The sequence below is a fragment of the Anoplolepis gracilipes genome, chromosome 17 (genome assembly GCF_047496725.1).
Source record: "Anoplolepis gracilipes chromosome 17, ASM4749672v1, whole genome shotgun sequence".
Taxonomy (NCBI): Eukaryota; Metazoa; Arthropoda; class Insecta; order Hymenoptera; family Formicidae; genus Anoplolepis; species Anoplolepis gracilipes.
Genome location: NC_132986.1, coordinates 6,954,752 through 6,977,554, shown reverse-complemented (window position 1 = coordinate 6,977,554; position 22,803 = coordinate 6,954,752). Strand labels below are relative to the sequence as shown.

The 22,803-nt window shown below is 32.0% G+C and overlaps 3 protein-coding genes across 9 annotated transcripts in view; 1 reads left to right on the top strand and 2 right to left on the bottom strand.

The window, feature by feature from the left end:
• Bsk (mitogen-activated protein kinase dJNK) overlaps window positions 1-13,671 on the bottom strand; it is a 148,408-nt gene extending 134,737 nt beyond the window's left edge. For both annotated transcript variants that reach the window (XM_072909905.1, XM_072909907.1), the window contains exon 1: window positions 13,531-13,671. The gene's annotated coding sequence lies outside the window, so the exon portion shown is untranslated. The remainder of the gene's footprint in view (window positions 1-13,530) is intronic.
• A 627-nt stretch (window positions 13,672-14,298) lies between these two features.
• On the top strand, window positions 14,299-19,044 carry Pex2 (peroxisomal biogenesis factor 2). Of its 2 annotated transcripts, none has more exons than XM_072909921.1 (2): window positions 14,299-14,384; window positions 15,139-19,044. In XM_072909921.1, the coding sequence occupies exon 2, from the start codon at window positions 15,166-15,168 to the stop codon at window positions 16,069-16,071; it is 906 nt and encodes a 301-aa protein (XP_072766022.1). In that variant the 5' UTR covers window positions 14,299-14,384; window positions 15,139-15,165; the 3' UTR covers window positions 16,072-19,044. The 2 variants fall into 2 exon arrangements, with proteins under 2 accessions (XP_072766022.1, XP_072766021.1); XM_072909920.1 differs by having other exon boundaries at window positions 14,373-14,662.
• Window positions 16,625-22,803, bottom strand: part of Bicc (protein bicaudal C) — a 35,860-nt gene continuing 29,681 nt past the window's right edge. For all 5 annotated transcript variants that reach the window (XM_072909891.1, XM_072909894.1, XM_072909893.1 and 2 more), the window contains one exon: window positions 16,625-22,518. In XM_072909891.1, the coding sequence (XP_072765992.1) occupies window positions 22,406-22,518 (113 nt within the window). In that variant the 3' untranslated portion in view covers window positions 16,625-22,405. The remainder of the gene's footprint in view (window positions 22,519-22,803) is intronic.

Below are 22,803 nucleotides of genomic sequence, written 5' to 3'. Positions count from 1 at the left end.
TTTTTTAAAGTATTATAAAAATAAAAATATAACTGATATTTTATTATTACATTAAATATAATGATTAATTATACTGTTCTGATTATTATTAAAATGTTTATACTATGTAACTATACATATTTTCATGTATTATTTCGATATCAAGAATTCAAGAAAATATTAAAATTATTATTGTAACTTCTCCGATATCTTTTAATCAATAATCATATGAAATTTCGAATCAGTATCGGTATCTAGAATAACCGCTACACGGGACAGAAGCGCATAAAACGTGACAGATCCTGTAAAATCCCAGAATTGCGATTACTTGCTGGAAAAGCTCAGCGAAATGATACGAACGAAGGGGCGAAAGCTATTTAAATATGGATAAAGTGAGTCTGTGAGTTCAACCCTTTCGTGGTCGGGGGAGGTGGATCCGTAAATAGAGTGTAGATCCGTAAAAGATTGATATTCAACATATATTTTAAAAATGCTCTTTGAGAAATCGGAAAACTGTAAGATAAAAAATTATTCTCATCGATTAGATATCTATGATAGATATATTTGTTTTTCTCAAGTAAAAGCGAATTTCAAAAATTTCAATATTGTTTTAGTACAAATCAAGTTTCAATACCGATTTGAAAAAATCTTATTTCCCAGTTAATTTTAATAGATTTGACTTAAAAAAAATTAAAATATTAATATTTCGACTTAAAATAATTAAAAACTAAAAAGTTGGGAAAAAATTCCAGATATCATCGAATATTTTTCTATATAACAAGAAACATTTTCAAATCTTGAGACTGAAGGTAGTAGATTCAAGATATTCCAGTAATGTTTTTGAATGCAATCCTGCATCAAATATCCAACAAAATAGGACACATTTTCCGAAATATTGTTAGGCGTTCCTTCTGAGTTTATTCCATATAACGTAATACTTTTCAACTTTTATAATTTAAAATACTGATCACTAAAATACTGCCTACAGAAATTTTAATAAGTTATTTTTTTCTTAATATCATATAAAAAAATTAATTTTCAAAATAAATGAAAATATTTTGTGTTTTATATAATCTAAATTATTAATAAATATATATTAATTTTTAATAGTTAACAATGTGTGTAAGTAATAATGTGGAGAAACATAGACTGTAAGAGAAATCGTTTAAGAAATATAGTCTAATAATTTTTAATTTTCTGTATTCGTTGATTAAACGCGCGGCGCGACGCGACTCCGTTCGTCTTTGGCTTGTTTTACGACTGTTTCGACTTCGAGAAGATGATTTACTCGCGTCCGACGCCTCGAGATTTTAATAAAATGGTATGCCAGAATCTTGTCTCTCTTGTTTTGAGACAGAGTCGTCGCGTCGCTATCATTTTAATCTACTTCGTGAAAAGGAATACATCAAATAAAAGCATAATAAATAACAAGGAAGACGGCAAAAGAGAAATTTTTCTTTCGGGACACTTTAAAAAAAAATCTGGGAATACAGTAGACATAATAAAGATAATAAAACCAATACATATTAAAAAACCTAGACATATTAAGAATGCACACAGATGCACAAAGATGGAGGAAAACCAAAAGAATGACTTAAAAAATTATAATGACTTCATATATACGTATTATAATACAAACGTAGAGTAAAGTTAAATATCTAACTTACTTGAGTTCTTCTCGGATTTTTTTTCACACTCTTAAAATGTTTGAAAATATAATTATTTAAATATATTTAAATAATTAATTATACATATGTACGATTCAGATTAATCATTAATTTTTATGATCCTTTCATCTGTTATCTAGACAGCGTTAGAACATAAATACACTAAAAAAAATAAACATAATAACTAAAAAAGCTCATATGATCAAATCAATATAATAAAATAAGAAATGAACAATTAGACTAAATAAATGCTTCGTCCTCTTATTAATTTTTAGAAATATTCACTCATAAGATACATGTAGATAAATAATATTTCATATTTTTATCATAATTATAATTACGTTATGTAAAATATGCATAAATTATATTTTTAATATAATTCTCATGCATAAGGCATTAAGACACCAGATGTTGAACAACACGCTTTAGAAAGACCCAGAGAAGATTCCAACGAAAAGATGGCGTCAAAGATCTTGCGAGAGAGATGAGCAGAGAAGTTACATCAAGTTACTTTACCATGGTACTCACAAGCTCGTGTAAAGTTCGTCACGATGTAACATCTCACCGCTTTTGCATAGTTCGAACCTTCGTCTTCTCAAGCTTGTCTAGCGAACAAATCGGGAGCTAATATTCGCTAACAGAAAAGTTAACCACAAAAGTTAAAAGATTTCATTATTTTAAATAGCCCTTAGCGCTTAAATAATTTTTAAGATAAAATATAAGATGCCATGGCTTTCGTGCATTGTTTCGCAAGATGTTTAAGAGACCTTTAGCTCTCTTATTTAAACTTATCCGAAAACATACAAATTAATAAAAGTAAAAATAAAATAATCAAATTTCATTTTATACAAATGTTATCTAAATTTTAAATCGAATATTGTTCGCTAGAATAAATAGAGACTAAATAATTAAAAGATAAATAAAAACTGCTTTCAATTTCTCAAACAAGAACTATAAGAAAATAATCAAGTTATATAATTTTTTTATTTATTAACAATTTCGCGCACACAAATATAACTTTCAAGAAATATTTTCCATTTTTCCAATAAACTCTCTGTTTAGCTTCAAAGATTGTCAACAACGTGAAACTGACAACCGATCAACATGTTCCAAATGACAGTCCTCTACACTATCGCTGACAGATCTGCAACAGTCGCTACGACAAGTTTCTCTTTCTCTTTCTCTCTCTGCAATGTCTATAGCAATCTAAAATTGAACTGTCAACCACCAGTAATGCAACGCACCTATCGCTACCATCTCTCTTTCAGCTTTTTTTAACGCTTGCCGACTTATCTGCGGCCATGTGCCAACCTCTGTTTATCCAATATTTAAGGAATCATACCCCAGAAAGAATCATACTGCAAACATCTGGATTATCCATTGTTTTATATCTTGCTTTATCCCTTGCAACGATATATTCATTATACATCTATATTTTTACTTGTACAATCTCGAGCAAAATCAACGAAATCTTTTGTGTAGGTATATTGCAAAAAACAAGAATATATATTTTAACTTAAACAAATAGAAATTTTTATTTTATATAACAGTTTTCAAATCTCTCAATGTTGCATGAAATTAATTGAAATTAAAATCGATTCGGAATTTCCCAAACATCTGGCGTTGTTCAAGACGACGTGACAGTTAGGAAGCAATAAAGGACTTATTGTTAGTTTCCAATCGTTCTTAGAACGCAATCATAGATCTTCAAGGAGATGTCATTTCGGCTTGACGTTCGAATACTGCAGGCAAATTCGTCTTCCAAGAAAGGCTTTGACTTAAAGCAGCAAGAGTGAAAATCAATGCATAGAACTCGAGCTATGCAGTTAAATTTAATCAGTTAAGCTAATTGTTTAGGTATTATTTATTATTTAGGTATTTTAAAATATTCTATTATTCAATGTTGCGAAAATCGCTTAGTATCCTAAAAATTTTTCATGGATAAGAATTAAGAACATTGTACGTAAACTTAACGTTTTATTTCTCCTGAGGCATTTTCTTTAACAGCCAGAAACTATATGCTTAAACTGTTAAGAACTATAGAACTATGAAAAATAGAATCAGAATTCTTAATTATTTATGAGCTTCCATGAAAAGATACATCAGCTTTATCCTCATACAGCTCTAAGAACAAATATTTATTAGCAAGCTTACCTAATTTACCAAAGTTTGAACTTAACAAGCATATATGCAAATGTAGAAGAGGTAATTACTCTATCTCAATAATCATTGATCCTACATAAAATCAGCATTTCTCCAAATAAGATGGCGTATATCAGAAAGATTCTACACGTTGCGATCTCGTTAAACGATAAGGATTTTTATCGGAAGAATAAAAAAGTGAGAAACAAAAAAAGCAGGAGAGAAAAAAATGGAAGCTGTGAAGGCAAGGAAAAAGCCGCGAAATCTCTTGGAGGCAGCGAGCGTGAAATTCTTATGGGAGTTTCCGCTTCGTTCGTGAGAAGAATCTTTAAGTAGCAATGCGCGAAGATGTCCGCGGAGCGCAAATTTAATAGGCGAAACCTGACGGAAGGTGTCTTGGTCCGCGTGGATAAAGCCAGACAAAAGCAAAGGACAGGATAGAAAAGGACGAGGGAGTGCACCCTCGGGAGAAATTTATAAGCCAAAGAGGCATAAGCTACCGCGAGAACGAGAGACGAGAAGCGGCGTCACGTCCCCACTTTCGTTCAGCTCTCATCTTCTTTACCCTTCGTTATCCGCCACGAAATTTACAGAAATAGATTCGCTGCCGGTGGCGGTCACGACCGCGACATTGGATTACTGCGACAAGCGGTATACGTGTCTAAAAAGTTTCGAGAATGGAAGAGACGTATGTGAGGTTGGCCCCTCATTATCAAATATTTAAAAAAATGATACGTTTAAAGCACCGAAAATAGCACTTGAAGGTACGAGAGGCCAACTTCATATTTTTCGCAACTTAGTAGTATAACTCTTTTGTTATCAACTTTGGAACTGTAATAATTAAGGTTAATTATTAGAACTTTTTGGAGGGCCACCGGAACTTTAACGAAATTATCGATTTCCAAAATACAAAAATTTTTACATTTTAATATTATTGCATTAATATTATAAAATATATAAAACATTTAAAAAATATACAAAACATATATAAAATCATAGTATAAAATGTATAAAATCACGTAAAAAATATTATATATTAAATGAATATTTTAATGTTTACATTATTATTACCTATATATATTATAAAATAAATTATTAATATGTAAATCATAGATAATAAATTAGATTATTCCTATTTATACTTATACATATACTAACAAAATTTAATAAATTATTTTACTACGTAATATATTATTTAGTTATATTTCTTTTTTTTTTCTCTAACTCTATTAAACTTTCTCTTTTCTACTCAAAATTATTCTTTAAAGAATCAATCATTATTTAAAATATTGTTACCATTCGTGAAAAATAAATTATTAATAGCAAATACTATTCATTGCATTTTCTCGCATGTTATTGTGTGCTATTAATTTTTCAGAGTTCAACAATTAATCACTAGTTTATTTCTTGTATAAGAAAATATTTTACTTTTATATTTTTAATTTCTATTTATAATATAAAACAAAAGAATGTGTGTCATTGATAAGATGTTGAATATAAGCCAACATAACCCAAAAAGAAGATTTAGCAAATTGCATAGGATATGAAAGAACGTCTAAAAAGCAATCCAGCGATTCCCAGATACTAGCGTTATCAAATCATTTATATAGTTCTATGTAAAGCGTGCACAAAAATGTAGATAAACGTAAAAAGAAAGAGCGCGCTCTCTTTCTCTTCCTCTCTCTCTCTCTCTCTCTCTCTCTCTCTCTCTCTCTCTCTCTCTCTCTCTCTCTCTCTCTCTCTCTCTCTCTCTCAACAAATAAAAATGCGTATGACAAAAGCCTATATTAATTACACGTCGCGAATGCGAGACAGCAATAGCGTGCGATAAAGTAGTCGAGTGTCAATTAATTTGGCAGCTCTACTAATGATTTCAGACTTGTCATCATTGCCCTTCCATTTAATCTTTAAAGTCGTCTTTAAACCTTTTTGCTCATATCGAATGCTTTTGAGCAATTAACATTCCTTACGTGAAACAGGGAGCTACCGTGAGTCGCGTGTATTTTCTCAGAGGTTCTCGTCGCGTGACCTTTCTATCTTGAGATGTGATTACGAGTACGGTAGCAAGGCGAGGATTAATACGATTGCATGTCGTATAAGAATCTTGGAGAAGTATCGCAACAACTTTTATTCAGCGTAACTTCATTGCGGAATATGTGAATAATTAGACAATTTTATATATCGAAGAATTTATAAGAGTAAATAAAACTCTTGACCAATTTAGTGTCAATAAATTGCAAATTTTATTTCTTTTTTATTAAAAAACTAAAATCAAATATATATGCACATAGAAAAATAATTTTCATATTAGTATTTCTAAAATTTTAACTGTTTCTTTTTATAATTTAAAAATTCGGTAAATAATATAACATTTCTAACATAGTTTACTTTTAATCTAAATTATAGATATAATTATACATTATGTAATATATATTATATATGAATATGCCAATTTTCTTATTATAATTAAAATTATTTGTCTCGATATAAAGTAAAAAATTAAAAAAAGACTTTAAATAATAATGGAGTATTATCAACGATAAAAACATGTATTATCGAGAAGAAATCTATATTCGAAATATTAACACACAAAAACAGTGTATTAAAAATTAAAAATTATACTTCCCAAGAAATACATAATATATGTATAAATTTTAAAAAGTTATAATTGTTTCTGTGCTTAATGGATTGTTCGTTCAATACAAATTATAATAATTCTAATGATATTGTAATTAATTCCTTGTGTGATTTGAAAATAATATGTGTATTAATATTGTATAATATTAAATAATATAATGTGTACGGAAGTAAAAACAACGGTACTTTAAGTATTATAAGTACTATAATATACATCACATGACTATTGATCCATAGTTCCAATTAGTATGCTTTTGGGATCGAAAACTTTTGGCATTGAGCAGATTAGAGTTAATCTCAAAATAACATTTCTCCTTCGTGAAACAAGATTTCGGTTGTCGACCGATTTCGGTGTAATGTCATTACAAACCACTTTGTAATTAATTTAATGATATCTAGCTCCTTGCAAATGTTTACATGCGCCGCTCATATGTGTAAGCTATAATGACATTGCACATTACGTAAGAAGTTTCATAAAAATATTTATTCTGTTCTCGTTAATCGATTAATGATCATTAAGAAATAAATAATGTTTTTCTTGAATAAATTCATATTTAAATAATACAATGATTGTTAGCACATCTGCTTTTAAACTAACAATAAGTCTTCAATACAGAAAAATAGTAGTAAAATTTCATAGTAATTTGTAATAACAATAATAATAATAATATTTGTGCATAATCACGACTATAAAAAACATAGCATTTAAAAAATTGATTGCTATTATTGTTTAAATTTTTTGTAATTTTCTTTTTATTTGGATTATTTTTAATCAATTGAAAATATAAATATAATGCCTTTTAAACAGCATAATTACAAAAAAAAACTAATATAACCAGTTATAATTGATTCTGAAAAACATAGTGCAAGTAGATTTGAAATATCTTAATATTTAAATAATTTAATAGTAATCTCATTTAGCACTATCTGATAGTTACGACTTTTATTAAATAAGAAAACAAACAGAATAAAAGACAAGTCTTGACATTTTATAAGTAAAAAAATCAATAAAAATCTTATTATCTATTATCATTATTCTTCATATAATCATAATTACAAATATATATGCACACACACACACGCGCACATTTTTTTAAATATAATCATAACTTTTATTTATAACTTGTATTCATAACTTTTTTTCATATAATCATAACTTTTAATCATGTTTTATTTATCAAATAATTAAAAAATGTATAAGTAAATGTCTTCTCCCCAAATTGCCTCAGCAAAAAATTCTTGAAAGATTTCCTATTTACTCCAAAAATATAAATAACATTAAAAAATCCAGATATTAATAAATGTAAAAGACATAATGTTACTTGAAAAATGTTTTGAGTAAATTATCTTCTGCGAAGATGCTTTTGATTAATATGCATCCATTACAAGGTTCTAAAAATCCCTGAAATCTTTACAGTCGAGCACAAACAACTCATTGGCAAAACCAGATTGCGCTTTAAATAAATAAAAATTGTCGAAAGGGTTAAAGTATCGTCATCCAGGCAGTAACGTTCGCTTCGTCATTCCGGCATTGAATGCCGTCAACAACGATGAAGCTGAAGAAAACGTAGATGCGAGAAGAGGGAAAAAGACAGAGATAGAAAGGATTTGGTAGGGGATGGCGGTGTCGAGGGACGAGCAGGTAGGGCAGTCGGGGGTGGCGAGGGGTTTAAACGGCGGATGACGTCGGTCGGTCGGTCGGTCGGTCGGGGGGGCTGCAAAGAGAGACCAGGGGGAAATCGCGCCACGCTCGTGGTAGCGATCAATACTTCGCCACCACGCCTCGACTTCGCCATCACCTATCTCTCGCGTTGCGTTGCGAGAGAGCAAAACTTGACTCTCTCTCTCCTACGTCACGAGCCAGAAGGTGGAATCTTCAGGCCAGAGAACGCCGATCACCTTGGACTTCGATAGGTCCGAGCTTTAACCCCTTCCTCTTATAAAAATCATTCTCAACGAAGAATAAATACATGGTCATAAAAAATGCGTTATTGCTCTATGCTTTATTATGTTACAAAAATTAATAAAAACAAGTTATAATCTAATGACTAGAGAGAGAAGAAGAGCAAAGAAGGGAGGCAGAAGGGGAGGAGAGGGAGGAAGAGAGGAGAGAGAGAGAGAGAGAGAGAGAGAGAGAGAGAGAAGAGAAGAGAAGAGAAGAGAAGAGAAGAGAAGAGAAGAGAAGAGAAGAGAAGAGAAGAGAAGAGAAGAGAAGAGAAGAGACAGAGAAGTAAATGAGAGCAAAAATTTAGGAAAGTTTTATTTCAGAAACAAAATTTTTTAACAATGGCTATGCTTAATTATACATTTAGTAAATTTAAATTTAAATGTTTTATAAGATCAAAGTTCTCTCTTTTAATCAGTTTAAATAATTTCAAATTTTATTTTTTTCGGAAATGGCTGTGTATTAGTAAGAAATAAAAATATATAGGTTGTTGTAATTCCCATGTGTGTGTAATATGTCAGTTTATTAAAAATTTGATCTAAATGATATTATGCAAGAATGAATTAATTCAGTACGATAATTTGAGTTATTTGCATAATATTATTTGTTTAACATATCCACAAATTATAAATGAGATTCAATTTATACCTTATTATAAGCATATTTTCCCTACAATTCATATTTGTTTAAGAGAAGGCTACTGCATTGAATATAAAAAATATTAAAGACAAAATAACTGAATAAACAAAAAAATAATGACTGTTCTTTAGAAAGAATTGAGATGTTGGTTAATTAGATTCATAAATATACATGACAACTTAAGATAGAAAAGTAATTCAGAAAGAGTCTTCCAGCGTAAGGGGAATAAGATCTCTCGGCCTAATGCAAAAGAAGGAAAGGCTCATTTACCAAGCATTTCTTCAACGAGCGAATGCCCGAACACGCGTGGCCCCGTTCGATGGGGTCACGATATGGGGAGGGAAACGCGGAAAACACGAGATGGCAGCACGTTGCAACCAGACAAAATTTTTGGCACACTTCTTTAAATCCCCCTTATTTCTATCCCCCAAAAAATCCAAAATATAAAAATACTACAATATACATCACAAAACAATTAAAAAAGTGCTACAAATAACCATAAAATAAAGATTTATAAAATTGTTAATTTCAATTTAATTCAAGAGTACATCATTATTTATTTTAATATCATTTTATAAAATATATAGTGTTCTATTATTTATTCATAATCTACTCCATTCTTTTAATAAATAATAACCACATAAGAGACTTGATTGCGCGTACATATCAACAATCAAGTTTTACACTTTCACTAATTACAATATTACCGGTATTAAACAGAATAAAACAACCTCGCAGCAAATAAAATATGAAATGCGCGATCCGCGAATGAATGGCGAATAATCGATGAGCGGTATGTGAGGTAAAACACGCATTATCGTGGCGGTAAACACGGCGAGTAAACTACTAACTAGTCCGACTATCGGTCGTTCGAACATAGCTGGACATTTCTTGTTTCGCAAAAATGAACATCACACGAGCATGTTTATTATCGCAAAACATGATTTTAATAAAATGGTGATATCGCTTATATGCGGATTTTCTATGCTAGCATGCTGATACTGATAATGAGAATTCTGCGTGCTCTTTTAACTTGATAACAATTAGTATAAAATTCAATATTTTTTACTGTCAATTATTAACTAATGTGAATTTTTATAAACAAATAAATTTTATTAAAGGAACTTAAAAATATACATAATAATAATAAAATATACAAATTAGTAATAATATATTATGTATTAATATGTTAATACATACACATACACACGAATATACATATATATATATATATATATATATATATATATATATAAATTCGTTTTAATAATTCAATTTTCTAAAACTTTATTAAAATGAAGTCATTAAATAAAATAATTCTACATAACTTGACCTACAGCTAAACATATGTAACATTGCGTACATATTTTTCAGCTTTGTCTCGCTTTTAATTCAGAAACAATTTTTTTTTTAAATTTTAACTTTATATTAAGAAATTTTATTAAATAAAATTGACAGGTGAGATCGCTCAGATTAAATAACGATTTACAAGTTGGGACGTTTTTGTACTCGGTTAATTTTGATTTCATGACATAAGTGCAATTACCGCGTAATATTTGAAGCGTACTGAAATCGGAATGATTGAAACAAAAGCATATGTTTGTATATTTTACTAATTTTGTCTGCATTACCTATTTTCTGTATTAAATATATATTTTCCTCGTACGGGTATATAATAGTCGTGATCGATACCGCGATACGCTTGGATATACACGATCAAATAAATTATTCCTTCGTCAAATAAAGCAAAGCTACATACCATCTACAAAATTATTCCACGATTTCTTCGCGCAAAATATCTGTGATCTTTTCTCACGTAAACTAGATATGCAAAAAATAAATATATATATATATATATATATATATATATATATATATAATGTCTTATCATTACATATGCAATAAATATGTAATTAACTTTAATTAAATTTTTTGTAGTAATAAAATATTGATATATCATAACCAAATTATAATTAATTTCATTTATATGTATCTAAAAATTGTTATCTCATATGTTTATATTCCAATGATTTAACGCAAAATATTCACTATATATGTATTAGAAAAAATATCTCCCCATATTTCTTGCACAATTCTCATAGAAATGTGTGCCGTGTATTTTGAACAAGAATCTTCCATACAAAATTTAGGAAATATCGACTGTTCAGATGGACAAATCTCAGCGTATAGAATATATATGACAAAAGAATACCGATAATTATGGCCAAGCCATATATTCCCCATATATACATATATCATTTTGACATAAATAGAAGCCCCGAATATAAAACATCACGACCGATCTGATTTATCGGCGATATCAACGAACCGTTGAATAGCTGCAGCAGTAACGATAATATCGAATATGCGTACGACGAATTCGACGTGTACACGCGGTACACGTCGACGTACATCCGTCGTTTCGACGCGACGGATTTAGGCGCGTCAATAAATAACGCCGACAGGTGTGCGAGCACGTCGAAAAGCTCGCTCGCTCGCTCGTTGGCGCGAATGAACCTTCTACGTCGGCGGCCACGGACCGTAAATTAAGGTCAGAGCCAAGAGCGATGTAAGCGACAAACAGCGAGAGGAAGAGAGAGAGAGAGAGAGAGAGAGAGAGAGAGAGAGAGAGAGAGAGAAGAAGAAGAAGAAGAAGAAGAAGAAGAAGAAGAAAGATGAAGAGAAACGCAAACAGATATGCAAATCACGTACACGCTTGGCTGTTTACATCTGTCGATCTGCTGTCAAAGCAAGATGCCGGCGAAATAACATAGCCATTCGGTAGCACGAGTGATGATAGACAAGCCTATCGTGCGAGTAAACTGCAGTTTAATGGAATTTTAATCTCTTAACAGCAGTCCCTCTTGAAAAATTACTTCTTTTTTTAATCTAAACTGATTTGACCTGACGTTAAAAAATAACCAGGTGCTAGGATTAAATACTAACTATAATTTTGTACAGTTTCAAAAATAAGATAATGTCGATTAGCAAATAATTCTGAGCTTACACTTAAATGGATAGATTCGCGCTTTGTAATATCGTAGTTAAGAAATTAAATCATTATTATATTGAAAAACTAAAGACATCATTCTGTATAAATATAAAAAAATAATTTGGGTATTTATTTATTTATTAAATCAACACAATAATGTATACCACTTATTATTAATTATTTTACGTATTAAATATTAATTTAATTACTTCAGATTTTTATATATTTATTTTATTAATGACAACGTATAATTTTATATTAATTAAATTATTCTATTAATTACTTTATTAATTTCATATAAGAACAAAACAATCTATGAAGAAAATAAAGTGCAATGCATTCCAGCATTATTGTAAAACAAATTGTAAAATTATAAACAATAAATGTGATTTTACATACTTTTTTGTAGCTTACATTCTACAGCAATATGCGCGCTTTAAATGTGATTATATTGCAGTTTCCCTTTAACATTTTAAATCTGCTTTACATATAAAGAATGTTAATCCACTTTTGACTTTTTTTCTGTATTCTCTGATTAAGAGAATTTTTTCTGGCATAACTCCAGATATTTCTCTTGCAATATAACGGTACGTTGAAAAAAATGAGAACAAAATTCCTTTTTTAACAAAAAAAAAAAGATAAAAAATAATAGTAACTTACTCTTTCCCTCTCTCTTTTTGTAGCATAATAAATATAATCATGATGATATTAATAACACTCCGAAATTACGTAATAATAATTACGATACAATATCATATTGTGGTAACGACGCCGATAATAATAACAAGTGATGATAATTGCAATAATAATAATAAATAATATAATGATACTATGATAATAATGGTAATGTTAATATATAAATCGAGGTTCATAATCTAAATTCTTTCATTCCGAAAACAGTTTCACACAATTTTCACGTAACGATTACGAGTGACACGACATTTGAGAAACCGAGCAGTGGTGACAAACAAGTGGTCGACCCCGAGAGTAACGTGTACCGTGATATATGTTTCAAGACGATATGATCGTATACACACACGCACATTTTTGGTCACGTATTAACTTTAACTCGTTCAGACTTTGTTTTAATCTGTGCAATGCCACAGATCAAAACAAAGAATCAAATTTATTCCGAACCACTACTTCGCTCCTTTGTTCGCTAGAATTATTTGTTCTATTCGACCAAGTTTTCCTTCGGAATGTTTCGGAAACGTCTGTTCCCGTTAAAAAAAGATAGACAGAGGGAGAGAGATAGAAAGCATTCGTGTGATAAAAAAAGCGCGGTGTGATAGCATTTTGGATTGAAAGAGCGAGTACGTGTAAATCTCGTAGACAGAAACTGGCGACAGCGTCGACGAACCGACGCGGCGCGGCGAGGGAGACGACTCTCCCTCGCGGTGACCGAATTGGAGGTTAACCTGTCACTCGATGGCAGATCGATTTTACGGCGCGAAGGGGGGAGAGTCGCAGACCGCCGTTCGTCGCGCGATTACGAGGAAGCACGATATTATGTAATTTCTGGCACTCACCTTGTTCGCCAGCGGTACAGACGTGCGTGTAAATCGGTGCGATAGTCTCGACGCAGGTGTCCCTCTCGTTCGTTCGCATAAGCTGATAGCGGAGAAGATGATTACAGAGGGAGAAGCGTGTCCAAGAGAAGCGACGAGGAGGTCACACACTATGGTAGCCACCGATGCGATTCGGCGACGGCTGTACACTTCGCGTTTCGCGAACGGCGCGAGATAAGAGAACAAGAGAAAAAGACAGAGAAAGAGAGAGAAAAAGAGAGAAAGAGAAAAATGTCAAACTTTATCACGAGTACAACATGATGCGTGACGGACCGCGTACGACAACCGGAGAGAGAGGAATAACGAGAACGACGACGACGACGACGACGACGACGACGACACGGTTACACTCGCGCGACACCACCGACACCGACACTCAATGACGTCATGCCACCGGCGGCAACATGGAGCCCGCCGACGTACGCGCGACGACGCGATATCACACGAACACCACGACGTAATTATGTACAACGAACAGTACACACACCGCGTTCCGACCGTTCGCTATTCGGCCGCAGCCGTGCTGTGCTCCGTCTATAACCTCAAAACGTTTAACGTCCGTAGTGAAGAAGGTGTAACAGCGGACGCGCCCCGTGCGCAACGGCAACGAGACACGAACCCGAACTGAAACGAAATCCCAGCCGAGCAGCGCCGAACCGGCCCGAACGCATCGCCGCTTGTCGCCGCTCGCCGCCGTTAGCCGCGCGCTTTCATTGGTCGAACGCCCCCCTCCCTACTGTCGGTTTATTCAGTTCTCGGCTCTCGGCTCTCGTTACGCAGCGTAGTAGTCATTCCAACGAACAACACGGAGTTGGGTGCGTGACTTGACGGCTATATTGTATTATAACCTCTTTGTGAATATCAATTCATTTCGTTCAATCGTTCATCAAACAGCGACCATTTCGGTTTCATAAACTAATTTGAATGGACATAGTTTTGCGTAATTGCACTTAACTTCACGTGAATCAATTTCCAAAAGTGAACTTCCGGTAATAGTTTCTGCAGGATGACGATTTTCGTATCTTTGATCGCTTAATTTTGTTTGATCTGTTTCTCGACGTGAGAAAGAATTACAGGCAGCTTATATAACTAGGTAATGATAAATGATAAACTATATTTAGATGGCGTGAATGTTCCGCGAATGACAAAGTAACTTGCACTCGGATCGGAATATACATAGTGTGTCCCATAATCTCCACACGATATTTTTTCCTTTTTCATTTAAAATAATTTTGTACAGAATTTTTGTTTAGTAACATCAAAACCGAAATCCTTGATTATAAGTATTAAATATCTTTGAATATGTGTAAGTAGTGTGAAAGAGTATTTCTATTAAAATATAGTCTTGAAATTAGGAAATGAAAAATCTGTAAGTTCAAAGTACAATATGTATATTTGATTTTATATAAAAAACCGATTTTATATCACACAGAGAAAATCAAAGAAAATTTATGACACCTCTATTTATATTCTGAAAAGAAACTTTCATATTTTACTTACTAATTAAAAACTTTCTCAACTATTCTTTACATGCATTATATTATTACATAAAAAAAATTTTACTTTTAGAATTCTACAATATACGTACAAATCAAGATGACGCCATCAGTTTATGTCTCCCGAATAAATCAGGTCGATGCCGCTCAATTAGACAAGGAGATTTACAAAGTATTGAAGACTCAAACCAAAGAAATTGCAAAATACAGCGTACCTGGCAAGATCGACAAGTGGCAAGCGGAAATAGACGTTGTCTTGAAATTTCTTATCTGGAAATTTTCGCTGCAACGAGGATCCTCCACATTCGGCCAGCGACTCCTCAATCTGCACTACAGTAACATCAATCAGAAGAAAGCTGTACTTTATTTAATTCTAAGCGTTCTACCTCAATATTTGAAAGACAAATTGGCCAATGAGAATTTATCGGATCGTGGCGTACTTGCCCAAGGTCTAAAATCTCTCGTCGATTGGGCATCGAACGCTGTCAGTCTTCTGGAGCTTATCAATCTACTATACTTTCTTCATCGAGGCATACAACCACGTGTGATAGAGTTCCTGCTAGGTCTGTCGACTCAATCAATAACGACGCATCGTCCGAGGACAATCGGATACTCGTACATGACGAGAGAACTGCTATGGCACGGTCTAATGGAACTCTTCACCATCGGCATACCCATGATCAACTTCCATTATCTGAAGCATGCGGTAACGCGACTCTGGCAGCGAATGGAACCGGCAATGATGCGATCATTCCCGGTGATGAACGCCACGACCAAATGCGCCTACTGCCAGGAAAATCCAATCTTGCCATCGCACGCCGGCTGTTCACACATCTTCTGTTACTACTGTTTGCAAGCGCACTTTACCGCGATGAATATGTTCCACTGTCCCATCTGCAATAACGAACTCTACGCCGAAGATATGAAGAGATGCACGGTCACGAGTGCACCATCGAGCGATGACGAAGAGTCGGACGATAGTTTCGAAAGAGTGGACAATGGATAACGTGAACGTATGTATACTTTTAATTTTATTCCATAATAAAAGTGAATCGATGATCGTGGAGTGATGTAATGGTGATAGATATAAATTGTGGTGCTTTTATTTTCAATCTCATCTGTAAACTGTGACTTTGCTAAAAATTAACTATTATTAAAATAAATTAAAAAGACTTATTATTATGTGGGGAAGGGGGAAGATTATGGAATTACACGAGTTCTAGAGGAAAGAATTCATCGCAAAGTATGATTAGAATAAGTACAAACAATTTTATTATTATAATATCAGAGTTGACTAAATAAATTTTTGAAAAAATAAAATGTAAAAAAAAAAAACGAAAAATTTCACCTCTCTCTCTCTCTCTCTCTCTCTCTCTCTCTTTAATCATCGATTTATTATGAAACACGGCAAAGGGCTATGTGTATGATATTAATATTTTTTTATTAAAAATAGCAATATACAAAATCTTTATTTTTCATCTTAATATAACAAATCCTGATTTTTTTCGAGGTTTTTCTTTTTACCGACACAAATAATAATAGTAGATCGATATATACTATTTTGGCTTTTATCAAAAATTATATTTTAGATTATTATATAAAAATATTATGCTGCGCTGTATATTATAAAACGCTTTATTTGCCGCCGCGCAGGTCGATGGACCGATCATTTACATGCGATAATGATACGTTCATCGATTAATTTAACATTCAGCTGCTGCACCTGCGCTCGATGGGCGGGTACGTCCCCGGATTTATTACATGAGAAACGACATATATTATAAGCACTAGAGCACAGTAAGGAAAACGCGGAACACATACACATAAATTAACACTTTTCATTCGCCTCTTCTATATGACGTTACAAATATTTCACTCGAGTTTAAACTCTTATCATCTTCTTTTGGAATGTGTGATTTATAATACAATTGTATATATAACGCGGATTTCTTCGTTTTGCGGGAAATATTTTTCTCGCAGTGGTATTTAATTTCTATTTGTATTTGTTGAAAATATCCGCGTTTACATTCGCGCGAGTCTACTCTAATACTAATCTTACATCGCGAAGTTTGCCCGAAAAATAATAAGGCACTTGGGAAATATGTATATATAAATCACGAAATTTTAATTTTTCTACTTTTCATATTGCATTTCTGTTTTTCAAATATCGTAATTTATAATAATATCTTCCTTAAAATAAAAACCTTTTCAACAAATCTATTTCTCTCAAAGTTTTGCTATTATTTTACTTGTATACTCTTTTTTCGGGCGAACTCCTTAATTATTCTCCGCATTCCTTATCAGCATCCTTTGATAACAATACTAAAATATTCTATGTGTCTTTTCTACAATGAGGAGTTTGCGATTTCGTGTCGCTCTTACTAAGCAAAAAAAAAAACAACAAAATTCTCGATGTTTGGAGCATGAAAAAGAACGAAAAGTGCGAGGCATTCATTTTATCAATATATGGGAATGATTGACGTATGGTCATTATATAGTTGCTGAATTAAGGTAACATTACGTCTAAAGGAAAAAATCGGCATTTGATATTATACATCGAAGCGCGCTCGAGTTTCACAACTTTCCAAACTTGTTCTTTAGATTATTAATAAGTTGATGCATTATGATAAAATTAAAAGATTTGATGCAATCAGTCATCTTTTTAAAAATTCGAGAAAATATTTTTTTAAATTGTGAAAATTTAATTAAAATTATAATTAATTGGAACAAAACTAGATTTAATTCCAATAAATTGATTTAATTTCTGCAATATATTTGGGATTGAAATAGATCAATTTTAATTTTAATTTTAAATTTAAATTTAATTTTAATTTTATTTTTACAATTTTAAGATCAATTTTCACAAATTTTTAAAAAGCAATTTTAGATCAAACCATTGAGTTCTAATCGAAGAATATCTTCGAACTATATAAGCAGTCTATTATTAAGACAAAGAGAGAGAGAAAAATCGTTGCGCAACGATATGATGTGTAGACTTAAAATCCTTCAGAAATTTTCAGAAAAAGTCTATAAATTTTTAAATCCGTACATATATATCATATCATTTTTCATGGACTTTTAGAAACCAAGAAAATGATCAGTCATTGAAGATATTGAAAGCTAGAATGGATTACGTCTACAATTGATAAGCTTCACTTCGATTACTAAATCATAAAAAAGGTGAATCTTATAAATTATAAGCTTAATTAGTTTCAAACTTCGATTCGTATAAGCCGATAAAATTATATAAAGTTCGATAAATTAGATAAGAAAGAATGAGTCCACTGGGTTTGAAATTATGAAATAATATTAATAATTCGTATTTTCTCTACCCCGTTCTCGACGCAAAAACATGAAAAAATATACTGACGATATACGTTACACAGTATTTCACAATTTCAGAAAAGTTTGCAGCGCATTTCTCATAAACGCAATGGAATTCAGGTCACGTTGGCGAGCGAGACCGATTTATTAATTATACGCGTTAACATTCTGAGTTGCTTGTTTTCAAGAGAGAAAAAAAAATCTGTCATGTTATTTGCTGCGGATGCAAAATGTGTCAGGTGAATAGGGACGAAGAAAGAACAGTGGAGAAATTTTGATTATATAGTTTTTGGAAGCGTTTATGCGTGTCTTTACTTTTCCCGACGTAATTGATTCCCATTAATCAAATGCTTGAGCATTAATCAAAATCCTTATTCGTAATCATCTTTCCCTCTTTGTTTTTCCTCGCACGTGCGTTCTCTCCTTTTCCTTTAATGTTAATTTCCGCGACTATATACCTATATATATATTACCCGTATATGTTAGATCTTGCACATGATCAGTATACATTTACATAGGAACATTGACGGCTTTCTTTTCAGGACTAAGGAAAGAAACCGATTGCTGGTCGGTGAAGAAATCTCGTCTATCGTTATACATTACATACCAATTTACCACATAAATTCTATACTTTCGCGAAGACAATAAACAAGATGGGAAAAGGCTAGAATTTATAAAAATATTTTTTCTCGACAATCTTCTTTTGCTGTGAAATTTCTGCCTCTACGATATATTAAAAAAAGTAAATCTGATTTAATTTTAATCATCTCTTATCCCAATTTGGAGAGATTATTTTTCTTTCAAGTTTTTGAAAGAAACTCGAAACTTTTTGCGTGAGTGACAGAGTACAAATGGCTTTCGAACGAGAACTTTTCAAGCTCGCTTGCGCTGCTTCGTTTCACGATTATGCGTACGCGTATATTTTATCCGCAGCGATAGTAAATATATCACACGATTCTCGTTCGACCGCACATTTCATGCTTACAAGATGTCATTTCTCTTATGACAGTTATCACTTTGACAAGATACTCTTCACCGACACAGAATTTTTTTAGAACAACGATTGGTATTGCAACTATTGCTGCCGCAAAAATATGTCTCTTGCGAAGACGAAAATGATATATGGAGTGGTGTAATTACAAATACAATTGAGTGAAGGTGATATGCAACACTTAGACAGCTAATAATAAAAAATTATTATCTCTTAGAGATGATTCAGAAACATTCATTCCAAATTTTTCGAAGTCGACTTCAATTGCTCTTTAGTCTAATTAAATGTCTTTTAAACTTTTATATTTTTAATTAAGATTGAATTAATGGTCGTTAGTGGTGAAATATCAAACACGAATTAAATTTATTAAAAATTACGCTGTCACTAATATAACTGTAGCATCCTGAAGCTATATAAATAATCAGAGTTATTTTGTATCTCAGAAGAATTTAAAATAAAGCTTTCAAAGTTGTAGCAAAACAGAATCTTATTAAAGAAGAAAAAAAAAACAATTTTGTTTTATTAATTTTCTTAAAGAATTTCTTTTATAAAGTAACTAGTAACATGCAATTTTTGTAGTTATATTAAACATAAGATTTCCTAAATTATTTTTCTAGGCACAGTACATTTGTCAGAATCATTATTCCTTTACTATACAATAATATTTTAAATATTATTCATGCAAAATAATTCAGTTTATATTAGAATGTTAATATATCACCTTCATCCATGTATTCTTGCAATTGTTATTGTACGGATCTCAACGATCGAATTGTACGATCGTATCAGAGAAAACTCTCTATCTTAGACCATCATCGTTATTGTTGCTATTGAAGAAAAAAAAAGAAAACAAGAAACGGACAATAGAACCGGACAGTCTAATATTATATCACACATATTGCGCGAATATAATTCTCTCATTAACTTATTCTTTTTAATGTTCCGATCTAACTCGCAAGCGCACAAATGATTTACGCTTAAAAAGATTTCGCAAAAGACTTAGTCAAGAACTCTTCGCAGTAAAATCGTTCGTTAGGCATGTTCAATCGAATCGATCGTGCGATCCTGCCTTCTTTGTTCTGATTTTTTGACTCAAAAATTTCACGAGACAGCTGGGTGATTTTCCCCTCCTCTGCAAAACAAGTAATAATCATACTTTTTCATTCGACTTGGAGTATCAGCTTGATGAATAACGCGTTATGTTGAATAATGCGTGTGACTCAAGAACTTATTTACCTAACGCTTTCATTCCTTTGTTCAAAAAAAATTAACAAAAATAACGCTTAAAAATTTGAATAAATTATACCGAGAACAAGATATATCTTATGTCTATAAAACGATCATTTTGCGAAATCGACAGAGCTTTCTGCGTGCGAGGATAATCGGAAATAATCTAAACTTGGCAATTGTTTTTAAATTCCATACTTAATTTTCTTAAATTTTATATAAACCGTAATAGGTACATATCTTGTCTAAATATTGTTATTAAATTTTATGTCATAAATATCATAGAAAAATTACAGATAGTGTTTTGCATTTCTTGATTCATTATATTAATTTGTAGTTATGTATATATATTATATACATTTTTATATATTATATATAGAGAATTTTTATGTATTATATATGTATAATTTTTCTATTTTTCACTATAATTCTTTTGGTATCGTTCTCTTGACTCTGCCAAGTTTAGAGCTAGTTTAACAACGAAGGTTCCCTAATTAACGCAACAATTGTCGTCGCGAATTGAATACTTAGATATCGATATTTTTTTTACATTCAGCTCCTCGAACAGTATCGTTTTTACGCGGAAATATTTTTCGCTATATAGAATTTACTTTATACTATTCTATTTTCAATACACGCTTTCTTTACACGAAAAGTTCTTGCGGTCTATTGTTTGACGTGCGTCCAGCGTCTTTCGCGAAATAATTAATAAATATTTTGTAACTTATATATATATATATTTGCTTCGTGTAAAACTCGAAATCACAACCGCATGCGGAATCTATGTTATAAATCGCATTTAATTATTGCGCAATGTCGTATCGTTAATTAGTACTGGTCGATTAATTTCGACATTTAAATTAAATATTTTGACCAACTTGCGGTCGCATATTCGAGCTTAGTCTGAATTAATGTGAATTTTTGCTAGGACGAAAATTCGCTGAACACACGGGACATCCCTCGCCCATCGCATTTCATTCTAAATTCCTGATAACTGATAATCTTATCTAATTTTTTAGATTTCATTCGAAACATTTATGCCCATTTCATATTTCACACACTCATATACATGCATTCTATTCGCAGTTACCGATCATTCATTCACCAAGTGAATCATCACACAATATAACTAGTGGGACGCGTGCTTCGTTTTACGAACATTGTAAGTCTAATTTATCTGATGTTTTTCTTGCCAGCAATCAGCAAACGCTTATTTAGAAACGTTAATTGAATCGCGAAATCGATATTAGATTCAAAAAATATTCGAAATAATTCGATTTATCAGTAAATTGAAACAATAACAACGCGTCCATCGTGGCTGGACAATTGCGTAACTAACGAAGATAGCGAAAATATTAACTACTATTCTAGATCCTAAGGCACCTTTTGGGCGCGCGCCGAGAACGGCGAAAAAAAATGAAGAAAAAAAAAAGAATACAGCCAGTTCCCGGCCACAAAAACAACTTTTTCCTTAATTCTTTTTCCGATACTTAAAAGTAACTTCAAATCAATCAACATGCAAACTGTTTAGCTATCCATCTCACGTCGGTCTATTCCCGCGATACAGATAACTAAATAGTCTTTTTGATTTCTGTAAATCTCGTGAATTCGCGTTCGTTCCACCTGAACACCCGATATAACGGCGTAATGATACTCGCAATTATACAGACGCGCGATCGGCATTATTAAGTACTTTTCATTATTTTGCGTAATTTTAGCCGACACGCGGAATTTCCGATCGGCTTCAAAAACATTGATACGCCGTCACGATTGGAACGAATAGCTAATTAGTATTCTTTTACCATTTGGTGTCCAGGTTGCACTTGTCTGTCGATGCCGACAATGTGGAAGCTTTCCGTTCAGCGCCGGGTGCGGCGCTTCCAGAAAACGGACTCGTTCGTTTATTCATATCTGAAACCCCAAAACAAAATTATTAACACAAAAAAAACTCTTCAATCCCAATTTTTGAAAATAGTTTTCTATTTATAATTATATTTTTATAAATAACTTTAAATCTTAAAAAAATAAATAAACAAATATAGATAGATAGATAGATAGATAGATAGATAGATAGATAGATAGATAGATAGATAGATAGATAGATAGATAGATAGATAGATAGATAGATAGATAGATAGATAGATAGATAGATAGATAGATAGAGAGAGAGAGAGAGAGAGAGAGAGAGAGAGAGAG

What these genes read in the sequence shown, in the direction of transcription:
- Pex2 (XM_072909921.1), top strand. Translation starts at nt 15,166, where the DNA reads ATGACGCCATCAGTTTATGTCTCCCGAATAAATCAGGTCGATGCCGCT.